Genomic DNA, 17,471 nt, shown 5'->3' on the forward strand with positions numbered 1-17,471 from the left:
TAGAGATTAAATGGTTCTCCTTTGGTATAACAGCCTTGTCACTGAAAACAAAATTACTCACAAGAAGTCACAGTCTGTACTCCCAGCAGTGCAGAGCCTTTTTCACTCTCAATCTTGATGTTGCCCAGCTAGATGTGTTAGAATCGCCTCAGCAGAACGTGGTAATATGATAAGCTGTGCTTAGAATCGGTAAAAAATTGAGTAAATTGGAACTTTTCTGGTAGACTTGAGTTTGTCCAGCACTTGGAACAGTGTGGTTGTGGATTTTGAGACTTGGCTTAGAAGAGCGTGGTACACATGTCCAAGGAAGCATGCATATGTGTGTGCTGGGTTGTTTTCTTAATATGGCAATTTGGCAAACAAGCTGTGCCACTTCTATGTCTGTAGAAGCCTGTGTGTTCAAGTCTTGTCTGGAACACATCACGCTTGTGATTGGAAGGACTGGGAATGAGAGACACGTAAGGCTAGTGAAGAGTAAGAAGAAATCTGTATAGTTCAGTGGGATGGTTTTAGTCAAAATAAGGTTATTTTAGAGTCTCTTTCAAAGCCTAGATCTGTGTTGCAGACCCTCAGAAAATATCCCTACTGTTAGCTACTGGGTTTCAGGGTCCAAGCCATACTCTTGCCTAACCTGCAGTGTGGCCAGCAAGGAATCAGAAGCTGAGTTTGTCTTGGAGCAGGTAGCAGTTAGCAGTTCTGTAGATCCTCATTTTATATCCCATCCTGGTCTTGGCCTCTGTCCATTTTATTTTGCGTATGCAGCTGAAAACAGCTTGCTGGGAGAGCTGTCTGCCGACTCCAAGAAAGTGAGAAAACTCCTGCCTTGGCATCGTGGGATCAGGCTTACCTTTTTTTTATTCGGCACTCTTTGTCTGCTGAGTTCCCAGCTCTGGTAAGAGGAAGGAAAGCCTGAGTCTTTTAATGCGAGGGTGATGGATAGCCATCAAAGCAGAAAATCTCTGATGTCGCCGTCCACATCAGCAGTGGGCTGAGGTGCTGCTCTCCTGGTTACAAACTGTGCGGTGAGAGAGGAAGAATAGGGCAGGCTACGAGTTTCCTTCTGTGTCCTGAAACGGCATGTCATGTCTGGTTGTGCCTGGGTGCAGAAGAAACTTGGAAGTGATGCGTCTAACCTTCCCTCCCACAAAATACACCCAGCCACTTCCTCATACTCCAAACAAAATCCAGCCCTTCTTTAAGATGGAAGGCTGGGTCTCCTTTGATCATAGGAACAGAGAGCAAAGCAGAAAAGAAACACCTCTGCAGTGTGCACTGCCACAGTCTCTTCTCCCTTTCCCTGTTGAGTTTGCAGTGAAGTTTGTTCTCTCTTGGTGCTTTCCTGTCTCCGGACTGCTCTGCTGCAGAATGGAAGAGAGCTTTTTGCTTGCTAAGAAATGTATACCAGTTTGAATGCGATTTTCCTGCTCTTCAGGAAGCACAGAAAGGTATTTTTACTTTCACACTGGGGGACTGTGAGGAATTGGGTAACGCATGCTGGGAGCGAAACTCCTTCCTTGTGTCAGAAACAGGAGGTGGTTTGACTGGTGAAACACCAGGAGTGGTATTGCCTGGTGGGGTTGGTGGGCCGAGCCTAGCTTGGATGCCTCTGCTGCTGTTGTGTGAGGATTTTGTGCCCTTTAAATTCCCTCATGGAGTTGCCCTTTCTAGGGTGAAAGTTGTGTGCGCCAAAGAGAATTTTCTTTTTTCTTCATATATCAATAGATGCTTAATGGGCTCACTGCAGGAGAGCAGCATTTGGACAGCCCTTTTCCAGTATGCACTTTCCTCTCTCACACCGTGCTCCAGTGAGCAGGGGAGGACTCAGCCCTAGTTTATCCTGATTCCAGAAAGTTGTGACTTGTTTTGCAGGCACATTGGCTGGCTGGTGGAATGAGTAAAGCTTGTTGAAGAGCAGCTGTGGTTTGACAGATATGAGCAAGTGCAGTGGACGAGGACCTCCTATGGGGATCTCCATGGAGGGAGATGAAGAGGGTAGGAGTCAGTCCAGAAGCCCTTAAGCATAGTGCTTTGTTCTCTGCAGCAAAGGAGTTTTTAGTGGAGCTGATCTGGAAAGGCAGATATGTTCAAAAGCAGATGCATTCCCACAAGGGAAGACAAGTGTTTGAGTTCCCTCATTAGTACAGGGGTAGCGCAGTGCTCTTTTAGATGCCCATTTTAGGGTGAAGCTACCTGATGTGAAGAGCCAGCAGAGCTTGCTGAGCCCCTGGCTTGGGGGTGTGTGTGGGGGGGCAGTTTGCTCAGGAAAAGACAGCATCCGTGCAGGAAAACACAACAGCAGGGAGTGGGAAATAAAAGATTTAGTTCATTCTCTCTGGAATGTGATGAAGATATGAATGGAGAGAATTTCTGCATGGCTATTTGAGGAGAAAAAAGTCAGAGACCCAGGCAGCACTGAATGAGAGGATGAGAAAGAGTTACTCTTCCTGGCCAGAAAGACTGGGAGAGGCAGCTGGGTGGGGAAGAGAGTTAATGACCTGGAAGTGGGAGCAGGGATTAGCAGCAGCAGTAAAGAGGAGAGAGGAGTTGCTCTGCAGCCTCAAGGGCAGCTTGGAGCCTCCTGATGAGATTTGCAGCTCTGGGAGACAGTGCTCCTTTTCACTGAGCTGCTGTATTACGTGTTTTGCAGATATCTCCATGGGGCTTGTTACTGCAGTACCTGGAGTTCATTATTCAGAGACGGGCATTACAGTGTGTTGATGTTACTTCTGAGGCAGAGAGCTTGATTTTAATAGGAAAGCAGTGTAACAGCAGACAAAGAGAGCAGGTACTGACTTGAGGGATGGGAAGGGAAGAGTCATCTGAGTAGGAGGAGCTGAGAGCAGATCTGGGCTGAGAAGCTTAGCAAGCGAGGGATGCTCAAGGGACCAGTGAGGCAGAAGGGCTTTGAGTGGCAATGCACCCAGCTGCGGGAGGAGTGCCTGCAGAGGTGAGGTCATGCACGGGTAGGAGAACAGAGGAGAAGCTCGGGGTGGCTGGGGGAAGGGGGTCTCTGTCCCTGGGAACCCGAGGTGAAGAGGAATGGCACAGGGCAAGCCCAGGGCCTGGGGCTCATTGACTTGTGCAGGCAAGTTCCTAGCAAGGAGGAGAGGTGGTGGGAAGCAGTGGGGAGGAAGTGCTGTGAAGCCAGGGAGCCTGCGCTTGGGGGAATTCAGACGTGGTGCAACTGGGGCTGGCCCATCCTGTTGGCATGAGTAGCTACTCCACTGCAGTGGGAAAGGTGGGGCTGCTGCACCACGCTTGGGCAAACAGCTTTGTGCTGTTCTCTGGTCACTTCAGCATGTGCTGTGGAACAGCCGCTGGCAAACAGTGTCTCCCAAGCAGCTGGCTTTGCTGTAGTGATGTGAGCCCTGCCTGTCAGGAAGGGGCTGAGCCTGGTCGAGTAAATGTGCGCCTGCAGCCCTGTGGTGGTCAGCTGGTGCTGGTGGGGGAACAGTCTGTGAGGTTGATCCTGCTTAAGAGAAAAGCTTTCAGGTTTAGCAGTCTGCTGTGTTTTCAGGGATGAAAACTTCAGAGAAGAAAGTGTTAGGAAACTTAAAAAGAAGCCTCTTCTGATTCATGTGGCCAAGGTAGGAGGTGTTGAAGGCAGAAGGATAGCAGGTCTGCCACAGGAAACACCTCCCAAAAGCAAGTATGTGGCTTGATGCCAGAGAGTCCATATAGAAGCAATCCATCCTAAAACCATCTGAGCACTGCAGCGCAGAGTATGTCTGACCTCCCCCACCATCAGATTTTCTCTACCAAACTAAGTTGTGTGATTCTTGTATGTGCGTGCCTGTTTCTTAAATAACTAGCAGCTAAACCTGAAACTGCGTTTAGTCTCTCTTCATGCCAGCTTTTGAAGGCTGTAGGAGCTGGCGGCAAGGACTTTTCCAGACCCCTGACGAAGGCAGAGTGGCTGCGGCCTGTTAGCATGCAGTACACACAACACGCTCAGAACGTTTGCCTGTGGCATTTCTGGGTGGGTAAGGAGTGCACAGGCGTGTCCTGTCAGCAAGGAGGACCCATGTGTTCTGCTTCCCTCAGTGTTACCTGTGAGGCTGCCAATGCATCTTTTGTTTCTCTCTGTACGACCTTTTCCGTGCGGTGGCTCAGCCTTCAGATTTTGTCCTTCTTTCCTGTAGAAGGAGAGTGATGCAGAGTAGAGGACTAGCCTTCCCAAAAGCATCTGGACAACATCTGAGTGGCTCATGCTGCCCTGATACCCAAGTATTCAGGGTGAGGAATGAACTTCTCAGTCTTGGAAGGTTGCCAGCAAGGATTCAGTCTGACTTACCCTGACAGTGGTCCCTCTTCAGTTAAGTTGCCTCCACTTTGTAGTCTGGCAGATACAGTTGTTTCCATCACAAGCTCGTCTTCCTCCCTCCTGTGATCATCGGACAGTGCTGCTTCATGAAAGGAATCAGATCAAATATAAACTGAAGAGACTTCAAAACTTGTTGCCTCCTCCCACCTTGGCTTGGAGCTGAGCTTGAAACAGAACCACTTACAATTTACTTCAAGCAGAGCCAGACCAGAACCAAAATATTTCCAGTTTCTGTTCAAAGTAATGGCTTGACAAAACAGTTGTTGTTTCATGTTGAGCACTATTTTTCACACGGAGTCATTGAACTTGCTCTACAGATCCTAATCTGTAGAGCAGTGTCTCCTTGTAGGCAGCTTTCCCTATTCCTGTCTTGCTGCCTCCCCACGTGCTGCAGGGGCAGTGAATCTTGCTCTTGCACGGTGATGCTGCGCTGCACCTCTTTGGAAACCATCAGGACTCAGTTCAGGGTAAGGATGGTTCAGGGTAAGCTGCAGCTCAACTGCTTCTCACAGGAAGAGACTGGCCCTATCTCATTTGGAGGAGATCTCTGATGAGCTTCTGCACCACTGATGCTTTCCCTCAAAATCCTGTTGGTCAGCGTTCTGAGGAGGTGTGTGTTTGTACTGCTATGCTGTATGTGGCAGCTGGGAGTTTCTGGGGGAAGGAGGGGGTGACGCCCAAGGATTTCACCCGCCTCTGCTTCCGATCCATTGCATTATCCCTGTTATGTCTTAAACAGGTTCACCCTGCAGCTCTCTGGTTTCATGTGCCAGTGGGAAGGAGCTGGCAGAGCTGAGGAAGGGAGCACTGCTGGGCTTACACAACAGAGCAAGAGTAGGCTGAGTGCTGTCTTCAGCTGAGCCCTCTGCTACAGGCTTGCTGGTGGGATGTTGCCCTCTTCCATATTCAGTTTTCCATGAGCTGGGACAGTGTGGTGTTAAAGGGTCAGTTATTGAGCCATTATGGCCCAAGTGGGTCTTGAACCAGCAGAACTTCAGCAAAGCTGGAACAGAGCTGAGCTGAGCAAACGCAGGTTTGAGTTTCTGGTGAACTGCTGAAAGTAAGAAAGTGCCTCTGTAAGTGCTGTTTAACAAGCATGAAGTGGAGAAGATGTCTGCTGGAGGGAAGATGCAGGCAAAAAGTTTGTGTGGCTAAAAGAGGTGATGTGAAAAAAGCAAATTGACAGAAATCCAGACAGCAGTGAGGCTGAGACAATGCGGAGATGGTGGTTGCAGCCAGGACAGGCTGGGAGAGCCTGCAGCCTGGGACCTAAAGTTTGGGTAAGGCCTGTGTGGTCCATAGACTAGCAGCTCCTGGTCTATGGATGTGGCAGTGATTTTCGTGGTCTTCACCATTCTTTTCCAGGGCCATCATATCTGCTCTGTACTACACACTGCTTTGCTTTTCCCCAAGTGATTCCCTGCACAAGGATAAGGAAGCAACTTGCTACTTTTCAAAACTTGTTTGATGTGTGTTGTACAGAGTGCTGTAATCAGAAGCAGTTGGCACACTGAGGTTTGTGTTTGGACCACGGGAAGTTCTTATTTCTACTTTTTTGTGTCAACAAACTCCTGTAAGTGGTTGCAAGATGCAGCTTTGCTTCCCTATCCCTAGCACCCACTGTGCTGAGAGGCTGTGGTTTCTTTGTTGTACCTTGCAGATAGGAGTAAAACCGATGTTCACTTTGCAGGTATGCTGCAAATGCAACCAATGGGTCTAGAGCCCTGCAGGAGTAGGTGAGATGCACTGAATTGCAAGTGCAACAGTGAAAAACGTACCTGGTTTCTTCAGTTCAAGAAGATGCTGACAGTATCTGATTGGTTGTGGGATTTGTACATAAAAGCTTATGAGTTGTTTTACTCTTCTCCATCATCAGGCCCAGCAGCCTCAGCAGCAACCGCAGCAACAAACTTCAAATAAGCGGCCCAGTAACAGCGCTCCCCCACCAACCCAGCTGAATAAGATTAAGTACTCAGGGGGACCGCAGATTGTGAAGAAGGAGCGTCGGCATAGCTCTTCGCGCTTCAATCTGAGCAAGAACCGGGAACTGCAAAAACTCCCAGCCCTTAAAGGTAAAGAAATTGCGGGGTGGGGGTAACCTGCATGACAAGCTGCAGCTTCTGCAGGCAGAGTGTGGTGGTGTAAGGGCTCTTCCTAAAGCAAGCCTGGCACTGTTTTGCTAACCTCCTTGCCGGCAGTGCGACAGAAATGGCTTTGGGAAAGGTGCTTGGCCTGGCAACAGATTGAGAACTGACAGATAGCCTAAACCAAAATGAGAATACTCAATGCAGACTTCAGTGCTTACCTTCTTATTTGAACTGATTTAAAGCCTCATGCTTGTATGTACTTAGGATCACCTCAGATTCTTCAGCAGGTTGTGCAGGGAGGTGGTGAAGTGCAGAGACCTTGGTGCAGACTGCTCTCGTTTCCTACAGCCACCAGTTCCTGGGAGAGGACCAGGCCTCTTCCTCCTCCCTGTGTTTCCATTTCAAATTATGGTAGTGCTATTGAACTTGTCCACGTTAGGGCAATTACCCAGCATTAGCAGTTAGTCTACATAATGGTGCAATTAAACAGGACTTAAGTGCAGACAGGGAGAAAGCATTTTCATCAGTCATTCAGCCAGACCCGTTGCTGACATTGCTCACAGAAACAGGCAGTCTAGGAAGGGCAACTGCCTTGCAGCTCAGCAGCTGTTCTGCAATCGAGGGAAGTTTGCCTGATTTGCCTTAGTAGTGCAGAGTTTCCAGTGGCAACATATCAGAAAGAGAATGCTGTTAACACAGGGCCTCTGCCGCCTCAGCCCCTTTCTTTGGGGCTGCTCTCTGGGAGGAGGCTCAGCCTGCAGTGTGCTCTGCCCAGCTCCCTTTGTGGCTCTGGGGTGCAGGGCATGGGTGTCACCGCTCGGTGATGTGAGCTAGTTAAGTGAGTTCCTTTTCCAGTGTACCTTGTACGTGGAAGGGATCAATGCTTATCAGATCAGAAACCGATAGCTTATTTGAAATTGCCTTATGGGATTATATGCCATATGGAACTCCAGAGGCCTTGCAATCCCTCTGCCCCCATTGTCCCATCTCCATAGCAGGGATAACACTGCCTTTCCCTCTTCTGCCACCAGCTCAAGGGGGACTGTGATGGGGTGGGGGGATGCAGGACAGGGAGAAAACCACACTGATACCTGGGCAAACCGGAAAGATATTCTGTCTGTCTCCAAGAACAGATGTCCCTGCTTTCTCTGACAGATGCTCCCCCACACGAACGAGAAGAGCTTTTCATCCAGAAGCTGCGGCAGTGCTGCGTGCTTTTTGACTTCATCTCTGACCCCCTCAGTGACCTGAAGTTCAAGGAGGTGAAGCGAGCAGGTCTCAATGAGATGGTGGAATACATCACGCACAACCGTGATGTTGTCACTGAGGCCATCTATCCTGAAGCTGTTATCATGGTAGGGCATGGGGCCAGGACATGCTTGTGTGCCAAAGGAATGGAGACTGTTCAGAAGCGTGGTGGGGAGGAGGGGTTAGGTATTTGTCAGAGTGGAGTGTGACCCTGGTCCTTATTACCTGCCCACCCCCAGAAAGAGAATAAGGGGGAGGGAGGTGACAGTGCCTGGTGTAGGGAGAGGTGGAAGCTCTCGTCTGTGGCACAGACTGCACTTGTGGAATTCATGTGCAGGCTGTAACCCTGCAGTCTCTAGGGAGGGATCTGTTTATGGGCACAGCTATGGTAAATCACAGTGTGTTGCTCTGAAGTGAGGGATTTGCTGCGGGGAGGGCCGTGGTGAAGCGCAGCAATGTCATTCATACACCTTTTCACTCACCTCAGTTTTCAGTGAACCTCTTCCGGACGCTCCCGCCATCATCCAATCCCACAGGTGCGGAGTTTGACCCTGAGGAAGATGAACCAACATTAGAGGCTGCCTGGCCACACCTTCAGGTGAGGAGGAGGGGTGTGATGTGGATCTGGTGAATTTATCTCCAAGAAGTTCAGAGTTCATGTAGTGCTGGAGCCTTTCAGCCCTGCTGCTGGCAGGCCTGCCAACCATGATGGGGGTCAGTGGTGGCTTGTGGGCAGTACAGGCAGCAGGGGTGTCCTGGAAACAGGCTGGTGGCTGTGTGCAGCATTCACCTGCAGATGGCTGTAGTCCCACATGGCCCTGAGGTAGGCTGGGAGTGAACATTTTACTGGGAGCAAGGGAGTTGTGCTGTGTTGCCTCTGTAAGAAGCAGTTCCTAGCAGTGTTAATGTCCTTCCCGAAGGCTTAAAAGCCCTGATCCTCTGGGCTTCAGCAGTACTAAAGACAGCAGCCCTGTCTGCTTCAGTCCTCCTCTCCTTGCCCAGCTCCCCAAGAGGCACATGGGGGAAGAGGACTGCTTGGTGCCAAAACAAAGCCTGTGCTGGCACCTGCTAACATGTCTCCTGTATGCTGGCTGTAATTCAGTTGCGTTAACTGGGAGGAAACATTTGACCAGAAAAGAAAACTGGAGGGAAGGAAGAGGGGAAGGGAGCCAAGGATCTTTTCATTAGACTGTGTGTCCTGGAAAATAGACTTTAACACAAACTAGGTGAAAAGGGTAATGAAAGCAACAATGGGCATGGTTTAGCAGACCTCAGCAGTGGAAGGCAGGAGGTAAAGCTTATGGGGATCTCCCCAGGAACTTGCACAGGGACACGTGTTGTCAAGCAGGCAAAGGCAGAACAAGAGCCAGGCGCTGCAAAATGAAACAGAAAATACAGAGAGGAAATAAGGTGCACTGCTGCACGTGACACAGGAATGAGAGTGTTGGTAGAGATGGGGTATCCTCAGCACCAGAGTGCTGTGAATGCTAGGAAGCATTTGCTTCTCAGAGTTAAGTCAGCAGCAGCCAGCATGGATTTGTGGCAAACGTGTGCTGTGTTTTTTGGTGATCACCTCTTTTTTCCTGTGCTGCTGTCCTTGGCAGCTGGGCCCTACCTGTGGGTGGGTGGCCCCATAGCTCCTTCAACTCCAAAGTCAGATCTTTGGGATGCAGCACTCTCAGAAGCGCTAGTCAGCCCTGGAATGGACTTGTCCCTTTAAGAGGACAGCAGGACCAGAAGTTGCTGTTTTGGCACTGGCAGCCTTCCTAAAGCAGGCTGCCCTTTGTTGTCCAAGTGGGACACAGCATGCAGCTTGCATGGCTTAGCAGGGCCAGGCCAATCTGGAGTCGGTTCCCGGGAGGCAGAGGACACAATGTATTTTCCTGGGGTCCATTTAATTTCTCCACTTTTCTGCTCTTCCTTGGTGTGTCTCAAGGGTTTCCAATGTAGCCTGAGCCTTTGCTGTCTCCTCTGGAGGTTTCTGTTTGCTGTAGGTAGAGATGTGGGCTGAAGGTGGAAGAAGAAAGTTTCCCGGGCCTTGTGTCTTCATCCAAGTAGGTGGCTGTTGTTTGTGGTGGGACCTGAGGTGACGAGATCTCATGCAGACTTGGGCAGTTACATGCCACCGACCCCCTGCCCATCAGAGTAAGGGCAGCTGAGTAAGGCGAAAGAAAACATTCACAATCTGAAGCAAACACTGATGAGAGGATGGGAGGTGGATTTCTAAGTGATCTCTCCTTCTGCCCCCGTAGCTGGTGTATGAGTTCTTCCTCCGGTTCCTGGAATCGCCTGACTTTCAACCAAATGTAGCCAAGAAATACATTGACCAGAAGTTTGTACTATCTGTAAGTAATCATTGCCACTGTGCATCACCTTTATGAAGGACATGCAGCAAGATTTGCTTGAGGTGTTATGCAAACAGTCCGGCTGTGTCAGCAAGTGCTTGATGATGTGGGTTTTCTTTTTTCCTTTGTCTAGTCTTGAATGAGCAGCAGGGCAAGAGTGTGTGTGAGCTGTAGTCCCTGGAACTCATCACTCATTGTATAGGTGGAGGGGGCCTTGCAGGGGAAGTACAGAGACACACAGCTTTGTGCATTATGTAGGCCATCGCTGTGCTTCCAAAGATGAAAGAAGTGCTGATGGTTCCAGCTTGTGACTAGGAGGCTGCATGTTTCATGGAAGGGACCCCGTGCTCAGGGTCCTGAAGCCATCACCCAGCTGAAAGAGCTGCTTTTGCTGAGTGGGAGCAGTGCCTGGTGTTGCTGGTAGCTTTGTCCAAACAGGCAGTATGCAGACACTGGCTGAATTTCTCTTCCCACAGCTGCTGGATCTCTTTGACAGTGAAGACCCCAGAGAGCGAGACTTCCTAAAGACTATTCTGCACAGGATCTACGGGAAGTTCCTGGGTCTCCGAGCGTATGTGAGGCGGCAGATCAACAATATATTTTACAGGTGAGATGTTTCTTAATGCTACTGGCCTGGTGAGTGAGTGGCGCAATCCAGTGAGATAAATTTGGGGCACAAACTGTGATTCTTTCTGATCCAGACTGTGAGTAGCTAAGTGGCGCAATTATTTCACGCTACCTTAGTAGAGATAGCATTCACCTGTGCTTAAGAGCAGTGAGGATGTGGTAGCACCATCTTCAGCACACATAGCAAATGTTGGGACCTGTGAGCTTTAGCTGATCTGAGGGCCATAGATTTATTTGCTTGTCTCTCTTACTCCTTGCCCTGTTGTCTTGGAGTTCTGTTATTTTCTAAGAAACTCCCTGTCTCAGGTGTTTTCCCTTCCTTTGCTTTTCAAACTGTTTCCAGTGTTCGGCAATGACCTCTCATTCTTCTCTTCTCTTTAGGTTCATCTATGAAACTGAGCACCACAATGGGATTGCAGAGCTGTTGGAGATCCTGGGAAGGTAATGGCACTTTCAGAAGTCCCAGAGGGCCTGTAGTCAGTGAGGCCTCCCAGCGCAGTGAGCTGCGTGATCTGGCAGCGTCTTCCTTCAGCAGTTCTTGCAGGAGCCACCTCTTCCAGAAGATCTCAGTCTGACAAAGCACACAGTGATAGTACTCTCCAGCCTGCCAGTAAATGCATTGGTAGCCTTCTCCTCCCCAGATTTGTCTCCTTTTCTTTTGAGTTTGAGTCCAGTCACCCTTGCTGTCTTGTCTCAGCAGGTGATAGAAGAATTCCTTACAGCCCTGGGAAGCCTTAGCAGTGAGCAGCCTTTTCCGTGGCTTTACCTGCCCTTCTGTTTGCAGCCCCTCTCTTGCTGCCATCCTCCTGTTCTGTAAAGTATGAGCCTCAAGGACTGGGCTGCCTCTGTGCTGGCCTTCCCCAGAGGTTCTGCGTAGGTGTGTGTGGGCTCAGCCTGGCGCAGGACAGCACAGACCTCAGGCCCCATCAGAGGCATTTCCCTGGCGTGCGGGCTGAGGAGACACTCTTGCTGAGCATGGTATGCAGGTTGGGCCCCACTGACCACACTTCTGGTGTGTCCTTTCTGAAGTGACTAATGAGTGCTAGGGCAAGCCACTGGTTCTTTTGAGGTGAGAAATAACTGTATTTCTGCTGAGTGGAGATGTTAATGAGACTTTGTTTCTTCTCAGCATAATCAATGGGTTTGCTTTGCCTCTGAAGGAAGAGCACAAGATGTTCCTTATCAGAGTCTTGTTACCACTGCACAAGGTGAAGTCTCTCAGTGTCTACCACCCACAGGTGAGCAGTGCTTAAAGTTCCCAAGGGAGGATGGGATTCTTGCAAAAGCTGTTGTTAGCTATTCATCAGGCTGTGTTACTGCGTTGTACAAAGTTCTTGCTGTGAGATGTTTTGGGCTCTGCGTTAGTGTCTTACTGCAGTGGTTAGTCCCAGCCTTGCAGGGCCAGGGCCTGTATGTATACATGTGTGCTTTTTGCCACTGGCTGATGGAAGGGTATCCTGCCATTTCCCGCTGGCCTAATGCTGTGGCGTGCTTTGCCATTCTGTGCTGGAAGTTTGTGAAATACTGGGGCCCTGCTGAAACAGAGGTAGAATTCTGAGCTGCGGTCATCAGCCTGTGTGTGTCAGCTGTTAGGCACTGCTGTGATGTGCAGAGAAATCGGCATGTTGGGCTGCTAGGCTGGTACAGAGATTAATTTCTTGCAATTTAGAATACATAGTGGAAGAGTAGAGAAGATTAGGACTGAGGCTGGGAAGTGAAAAAGTATGGATACTGAGGAGTGATGTCTGCTCTCCCAGCCTTGTTTTTGTGGGGCAGGACTTTGTGATAGTCAGGTTTGTTCCTTCCCATGTGTACACCTGTGCTTGCATTTGAATTTATTAACTATGGACTGCTCTAAGTGGCTCAAATTTCATCCTTCATACTGCACAGGTGTCCTGAGCTCAGGCCCTTGGTCCTAGAGCCTTCACTTGCTGTCAGAAGAACTGGATTTTCTGCTCATCATATACACTGTGGAGGGCATAATGGGACTTCCAGCCTAGGGTGATGGTGGCACTTTAATCTCAGATTCACCTGAGGAAGCTCTAATCTTGCTGTGGTTTTTTTCCCCCCACAGCTGGCGTACTGTGTTGTACAGTTCTTGGAGAAGGACAGCAGCTTGACAGAGCCAGTGAGTAACCTTGCTTAACCTTTGTGTGTCAGTCAAGTCCCTGAAAGCTTCATGTCTTAGAGTACAGCAAGGCTAAAAAAGGGGAGGCTGGGAGTCAGCTGCATTGTTTACAGGGTTTGCCTGGTGACCTGTGGGCAGAAGGAGCTGTGCTGCTCATGTGTAAGCCTTTAGCGTTCTCTCCTGAAAGCTTCAGGAATGTGGGCTGTTGTCTTCCTGTGTGTCAGATCTTAGTGTAGTGGAAGGAACACCATACCAAGCTGTGCTTTCAGGGCAGAGCTTTCAGCTAGTGACAGATGCTGCAGAGACAAAATGCATGGCTGCCATCTGATATCTTATGGAACCAGCATGAGCTCATGGAGGCCCTGAAACAGTAAGAGTTCAGTCCAGACCGCGAGAGTTGGCTGTAAAACTGTGGGGATGAGGTTAGGAACCTGGGACACAAAGTTCTACTTAGGCAAGCCACTGTTCCTTGATGAAAGTATTCTCTCTCCTGCTCTAGCGTCAGTTTGCTGCCTCCCTAGTGTTAGGTCGCATTGTAGATGCATTTGCCTTCAGGATGTAGTGATGGGAAATAGCAGGTTCTAAAAACGTGTGAGCAGTGTAGATGGGGACCTCGCATATTCCAGTTACTGGCTGCACAGACCTGCAGTGTGAACCAGGCTATATGCTGGCTTGGCAGAGGGTGCAAGCAGGAGGCAAGTGTTTCTCCACCCACGACAGGCCAGGAAATGTCTTCTACAGAGCTGAGCTTCACAGCCTCAAAACAGCAGATGGCCAAAGAACGTGTGATTGTGTCATGGTAGCAGGGAGCATCAGAAAGCGTGAGCATTTTAATGAGTAACGCTAGCTGAGGTCATTCTGTTCTCTGGCTGAAATGTGTGCATTTGTGGTGAGCCTGACTGTGCTTGGTGGAAGCTGGTCAGCTGTTGTCAGTTTTCTGGCTCCTCAGCTCTGACATCAGCAGTGCTGAAGCAGACCTCACAGCTTTTCCTTTAAGTGTGGGTCCTCCATTTCCTGTGTTCCCAAAAGCCTGCTCTGAAACAAACTGCGTAAAGTAGCTTCCTGATCATGCTGAGTACTTCCTGTGGCTGACATCCAGCCCAGCAGCCTCCTGCCACAGCACTTACTGGAGGGTGAAGGACAAGAGAGAAATAGAAGTCTGTCAGTATTTCCAGGATCCATTTTGCAGCTTATTCAAATAGTAAAGCTCCATAGCTTGTCATGCTTCCTGGGTTAATGGGTTAGTGTCCCCTGCATTAGAGACTCAGGTCTGTTTTGGTGCTTGTGGAAAGCAGTGGGATGACCCAATTTCATTACCTTCAGCGGGTGTTGCGTTGGGTCTCAACCAGACATACCAAAGATGTATTGCCACAGGTTGTGTCCTGTTGAAGCATCCTGCTTGTGAAGGTTTTGAATGGACTCCTGGGATGACTGGGGTTATTGAAGTCTTGAAGAATTACAGGGTTTGTGCATCAGCAAGGCTCTGAACGCACTCACAGATTTTGCCACCAGTGCTGGAAGGAGGCCAGATCACTCGCTAGGTCCATACTTGCTTGGAGTGGGCCTCCCAGAATTTTGCTCAGCAAGGCTTGACACAGTAACTCTTGTGCTAACAGCAGTCTGAATGACTGCCAGATGAGCAAGGCCTCAGACATGTTCAGTAATAGCAAAGGCAGACTCGGCACACCTTGCACCACCTTAGCTGTAGGAGAAATTACATCTGAGTCACTGAAGCTAACTCTTGCTTGAACAGCAGGCCTGACTAATGACAAGCACCAAGGATACAAAAGGTTTCTCAAGTCTTGAGTTGGTGAGAACGTAATGCTTAGATGTTTCTTATCTTGCTGTTGCATTGCCCACTACTGTCCCTCCACTGCTGCGAACTTCCTCTGGAGTGCTGGCCTCAGGATCAGGTTGCTGAAGTACACAGAGTTTGAAAGAGCAGTTCCTTCCGCCAGGTGTGTGTGAATCTAGTGTCTGTGGAGTTAGCATTTCTGTACATGCTGTACCAGTGGCTCTAACATAGCGAAGGCCTGCAGGATTGTGGATCCTGCCTTTGACTGTGTCTAGAAGCAGATGAGTAGGGAAGGAAGCAATATTAAAAACAAATAAATAAATTCAAGTGGGATATAGCCGTTCCCCTAGTATATTCTTTCAGTATCTTGTAAGTGATAGTTTACTCAGCCAGAATTTTCATCTGCATTGTCATATTTAATTATCACCATTGGGTGTAGCTTCCATAAACTCATCTAGTCTCTTCTGGACTCTGTTTGGACCTTGAGTCTCCACAGAGTCTTGCATGAATGAGCTCTGTAATCCAATTACTTTTGTGTGAAATGGGACTTCCTTTTCCTCGTCCCAAACTCATCCATTGCATTATTTATTGGGTGCTCCCCAGTGTTCAAACTCCGTGGTGTATTGAATCATGATTCCTCAATGACCTTTTCCATAGTATTTCCAATTTTATTAGTTGGTCTTTCATGGTTGTTCTGTACCATCTACCAGCCACTGCCCACTCTGGTTTGAGCTTTCCATGTTGAGCAGTGCTTGGGGAAAAAAAGTGGTTCTAAGCTTTGTGCTTGTAGTGCAGAATTGTAGCAGCCTGCACAGTGCTGCTGTCTTGTGTGTAACTTGGCAGAGTCTGGGTTTCTCTCTTCTTTCTTCTGCAGTAACCCAACCAAACTTTCTGAGAAAGTCTCTTCTGTTACTTCTCCCCTCTTCTGTTGTGACCAGACCCTTAAAAATGTATTTCATAGCTGGTGTTAACTTTCAGCCTCTAACACTGTCTCTATACCCTCCCCACTCAGGTGATTGTGGGCTTGCTGAAGTTCTGGCCGAAAACTCACAGTCCCAAGGAGGTGATGTTTTTAAATGAGCTGGAGGAGATCCTGGACGTGATTGAGCCATCTGAGTTTGTGAAAGTTATGGAGCCGTTATTCAGGCAGTTGGCCAAGTGTGTCTCCAGCCCACACTTCCAGGTGGGTTGCAGCTCAGGGAAGGGATAGGGCCCTGGCTTGTAACCCACTTGGCACGTGAGGGTGACACCCCAGGTTTTGGGCTTGTCTTTGTGGATCAGTGGTGCGTGGAGATGTGACCAGGGTGAGTATTGGGGTGACGTGGTGGGAAGCAGTGAGAATCCTCACCACAACCACAGAGCAAGCTCATCCAAAGAGAAAACAAAGCCGATGGGTGGGGCCTCTCCTGCTGCAGTGCTGTTCATGTATTGGCGTAGGATGGAGCCGGAGGAGAGGGGCTTTGCCACCTTCTGTTTTGGCTAGTGAGTGTAGAGGAGATCCATACAGTGTCACCCTGTTGCAGTAAAGCCAAGCTGGCTGCAGTGTTGGAGGGAGGCCAACCAAAAGGACAGTGTGCAGAGAAGGTATGTTAGTCTGTTCTGCTGTAGGTGGTAGAGAGTGAGGTATAGTGAAGAAGTGCTAGAGTCTGCTTCTTCCTTGTTCCCGCTGAAGGGAAGCTAGCTGTAGTACCAGGCTAAAACAATATCTGTGGCTGGTAGTCTTTAAGGTTTAAAATGTCTAGGGTGGTAGGACCTGCTAGTAGCTCCTAGCAGGTGTTCTCCGCTCATTGGTTTAGGTTGCCATGAAGAGTGCCCAGGAAGAAGATAGCTTGCTGGTGAAACACATGGCTGATGCAAGGACGGGTGGGGTGTTAAAATAGTGTCGTAGCCCTCCCCCAGCATGAGTGTGACTGCACAGTGAGGCAGACTGGCTTCAGTCTGCCTTTTGGTACAAAGAGGTGCAAAGTCGTATGTTTACAAGCCAAAAATGAGGTCAGTCTAGGTCACATGTGCATGTAAAAGATCACTGTTCCTGGAAAGGACTGGGGAAGCCTGACAGAAACCAGCTGGACATGGATTACTGGTGTGGTGATGGGGACCAAAGGGCTAACATGACCTTTGGGCGTGGAAAGAGCTACCATAGGGAACTAAGGAGCTTGAATAAAGTAGGGTAAAGGCTGGAGGGGTGGCATCCTGTACTTCATAGCAGCCCTCATCTGCTGCCAACTCTTTGAAAAACAAGATTGAAAAATCTGGAGAAGGTGCAAACACTTTACAGCCTAAGAAAGTTAACCCCAAAGGTATTCCATACAGTCAGGCTGAACGGTCTGTGTCTGCAGGTTGTCTGAGAGCAAAAATAGGAGCTGACTTCTTGGTAAGTCTGAACTCCTTGGTGGGGGAGAGTTTTCGCTGAGGGCATTATGGGTTAGTCTAGCAGACAAAGGCTTAACAGGGTCTAATAGCTGGAAACCAAAGCTGGGTAAGTGAACACGAAGTGGGTTTCACTTCATTTACTCATGTGGAACAATGTGATAAGGGGATACAGTGAGTTCTCCATGATCTGAAATCTAAAACTGAGACTGGATGTCTCTCTTCCTAGGTTTTAAGCCATTCTCAAGCTAGCGCTAAATGCAGAGATTACCCTAGTGATCTGCATTGCCCAGATTTGTGGTTAAATACAAAGAATTATGGTTGAAGCTATCACTATGTGGAAACTTGTTAAACTTGTTTGTCTTGTGGATGGCTGCCCCAAAATTTTCCGTATTTTCAACCTTACTAAATCAGGGGGACAAGTTGTGGGCCTGGTGACTGAAGCATGCTCCAAAGCCCAGAGAGACTCTGCTGTGGGTAAGGCCGGGGAGGAATGGGAGGAATGGAGCTTTATGGAGAACAATCTGAGGAAAGGAAGGAGGCTTGG

General features: G+C 49.1%; 1 protein-coding gene across 4 annotated transcripts in view; it reads left to right on the forward strand.

Annotated features, from left to right (window-relative positions):
* Positions 1–17,471, forward strand: part of PPP2R5D (protein phosphatase 2 regulatory subunit B'delta) — a 30,768-nt gene that overhangs the window by 1,619 nt on the left and 11,678 nt on the right. For 3 of the 4 annotated variants that reach the window (XR_005830448.1, XM_040612175.1, XM_040612176.1), the window contains exons 3-11: positions 6,201–6,396; positions 7,567–7,766; positions 8,147–8,257; positions 9,912–10,004; positions 10,481–10,611; positions 11,013–11,072; positions 11,761–11,869; positions 12,706–12,759; positions 15,567–15,737. Coding sequence is in view for 3 of the 4 variants with exons in the window: in XM_040612175.1 (XP_040468109.1) it covers positions 6,201–6,396; positions 7,567–7,766; positions 8,147–8,257; positions 9,912–10,004; positions 10,481–10,611; positions 11,013–11,072; positions 11,761–11,869; positions 12,706–12,759; positions 15,567–15,737 (1,125 nt within the window). In the remaining variant the exon portion in view is untranslated. The remainder of the gene's footprint in view (positions 1–6,200; positions 6,397–7,566; positions 7,767–8,146; positions 8,258–9,911; positions 10,005–10,480; positions 10,612–11,012; positions 11,073–11,760; positions 11,870–12,705; positions 12,760–15,566; positions 15,738–17,471) is intronic. The other variant, XM_040612177.1, reaches the window with a different exon arrangement.

This window comes from Falco naumanni, chromosome 12, assembly GCF_017639655.2.
Source record: "Falco naumanni isolate bFalNau1 chromosome 12, bFalNau1.pat, whole genome shotgun sequence".
NCBI classification, from domain to species: Eukaryota; Metazoa; Chordata; class Aves; order Falconiformes; family Falconidae; genus Falco; species Falco naumanni.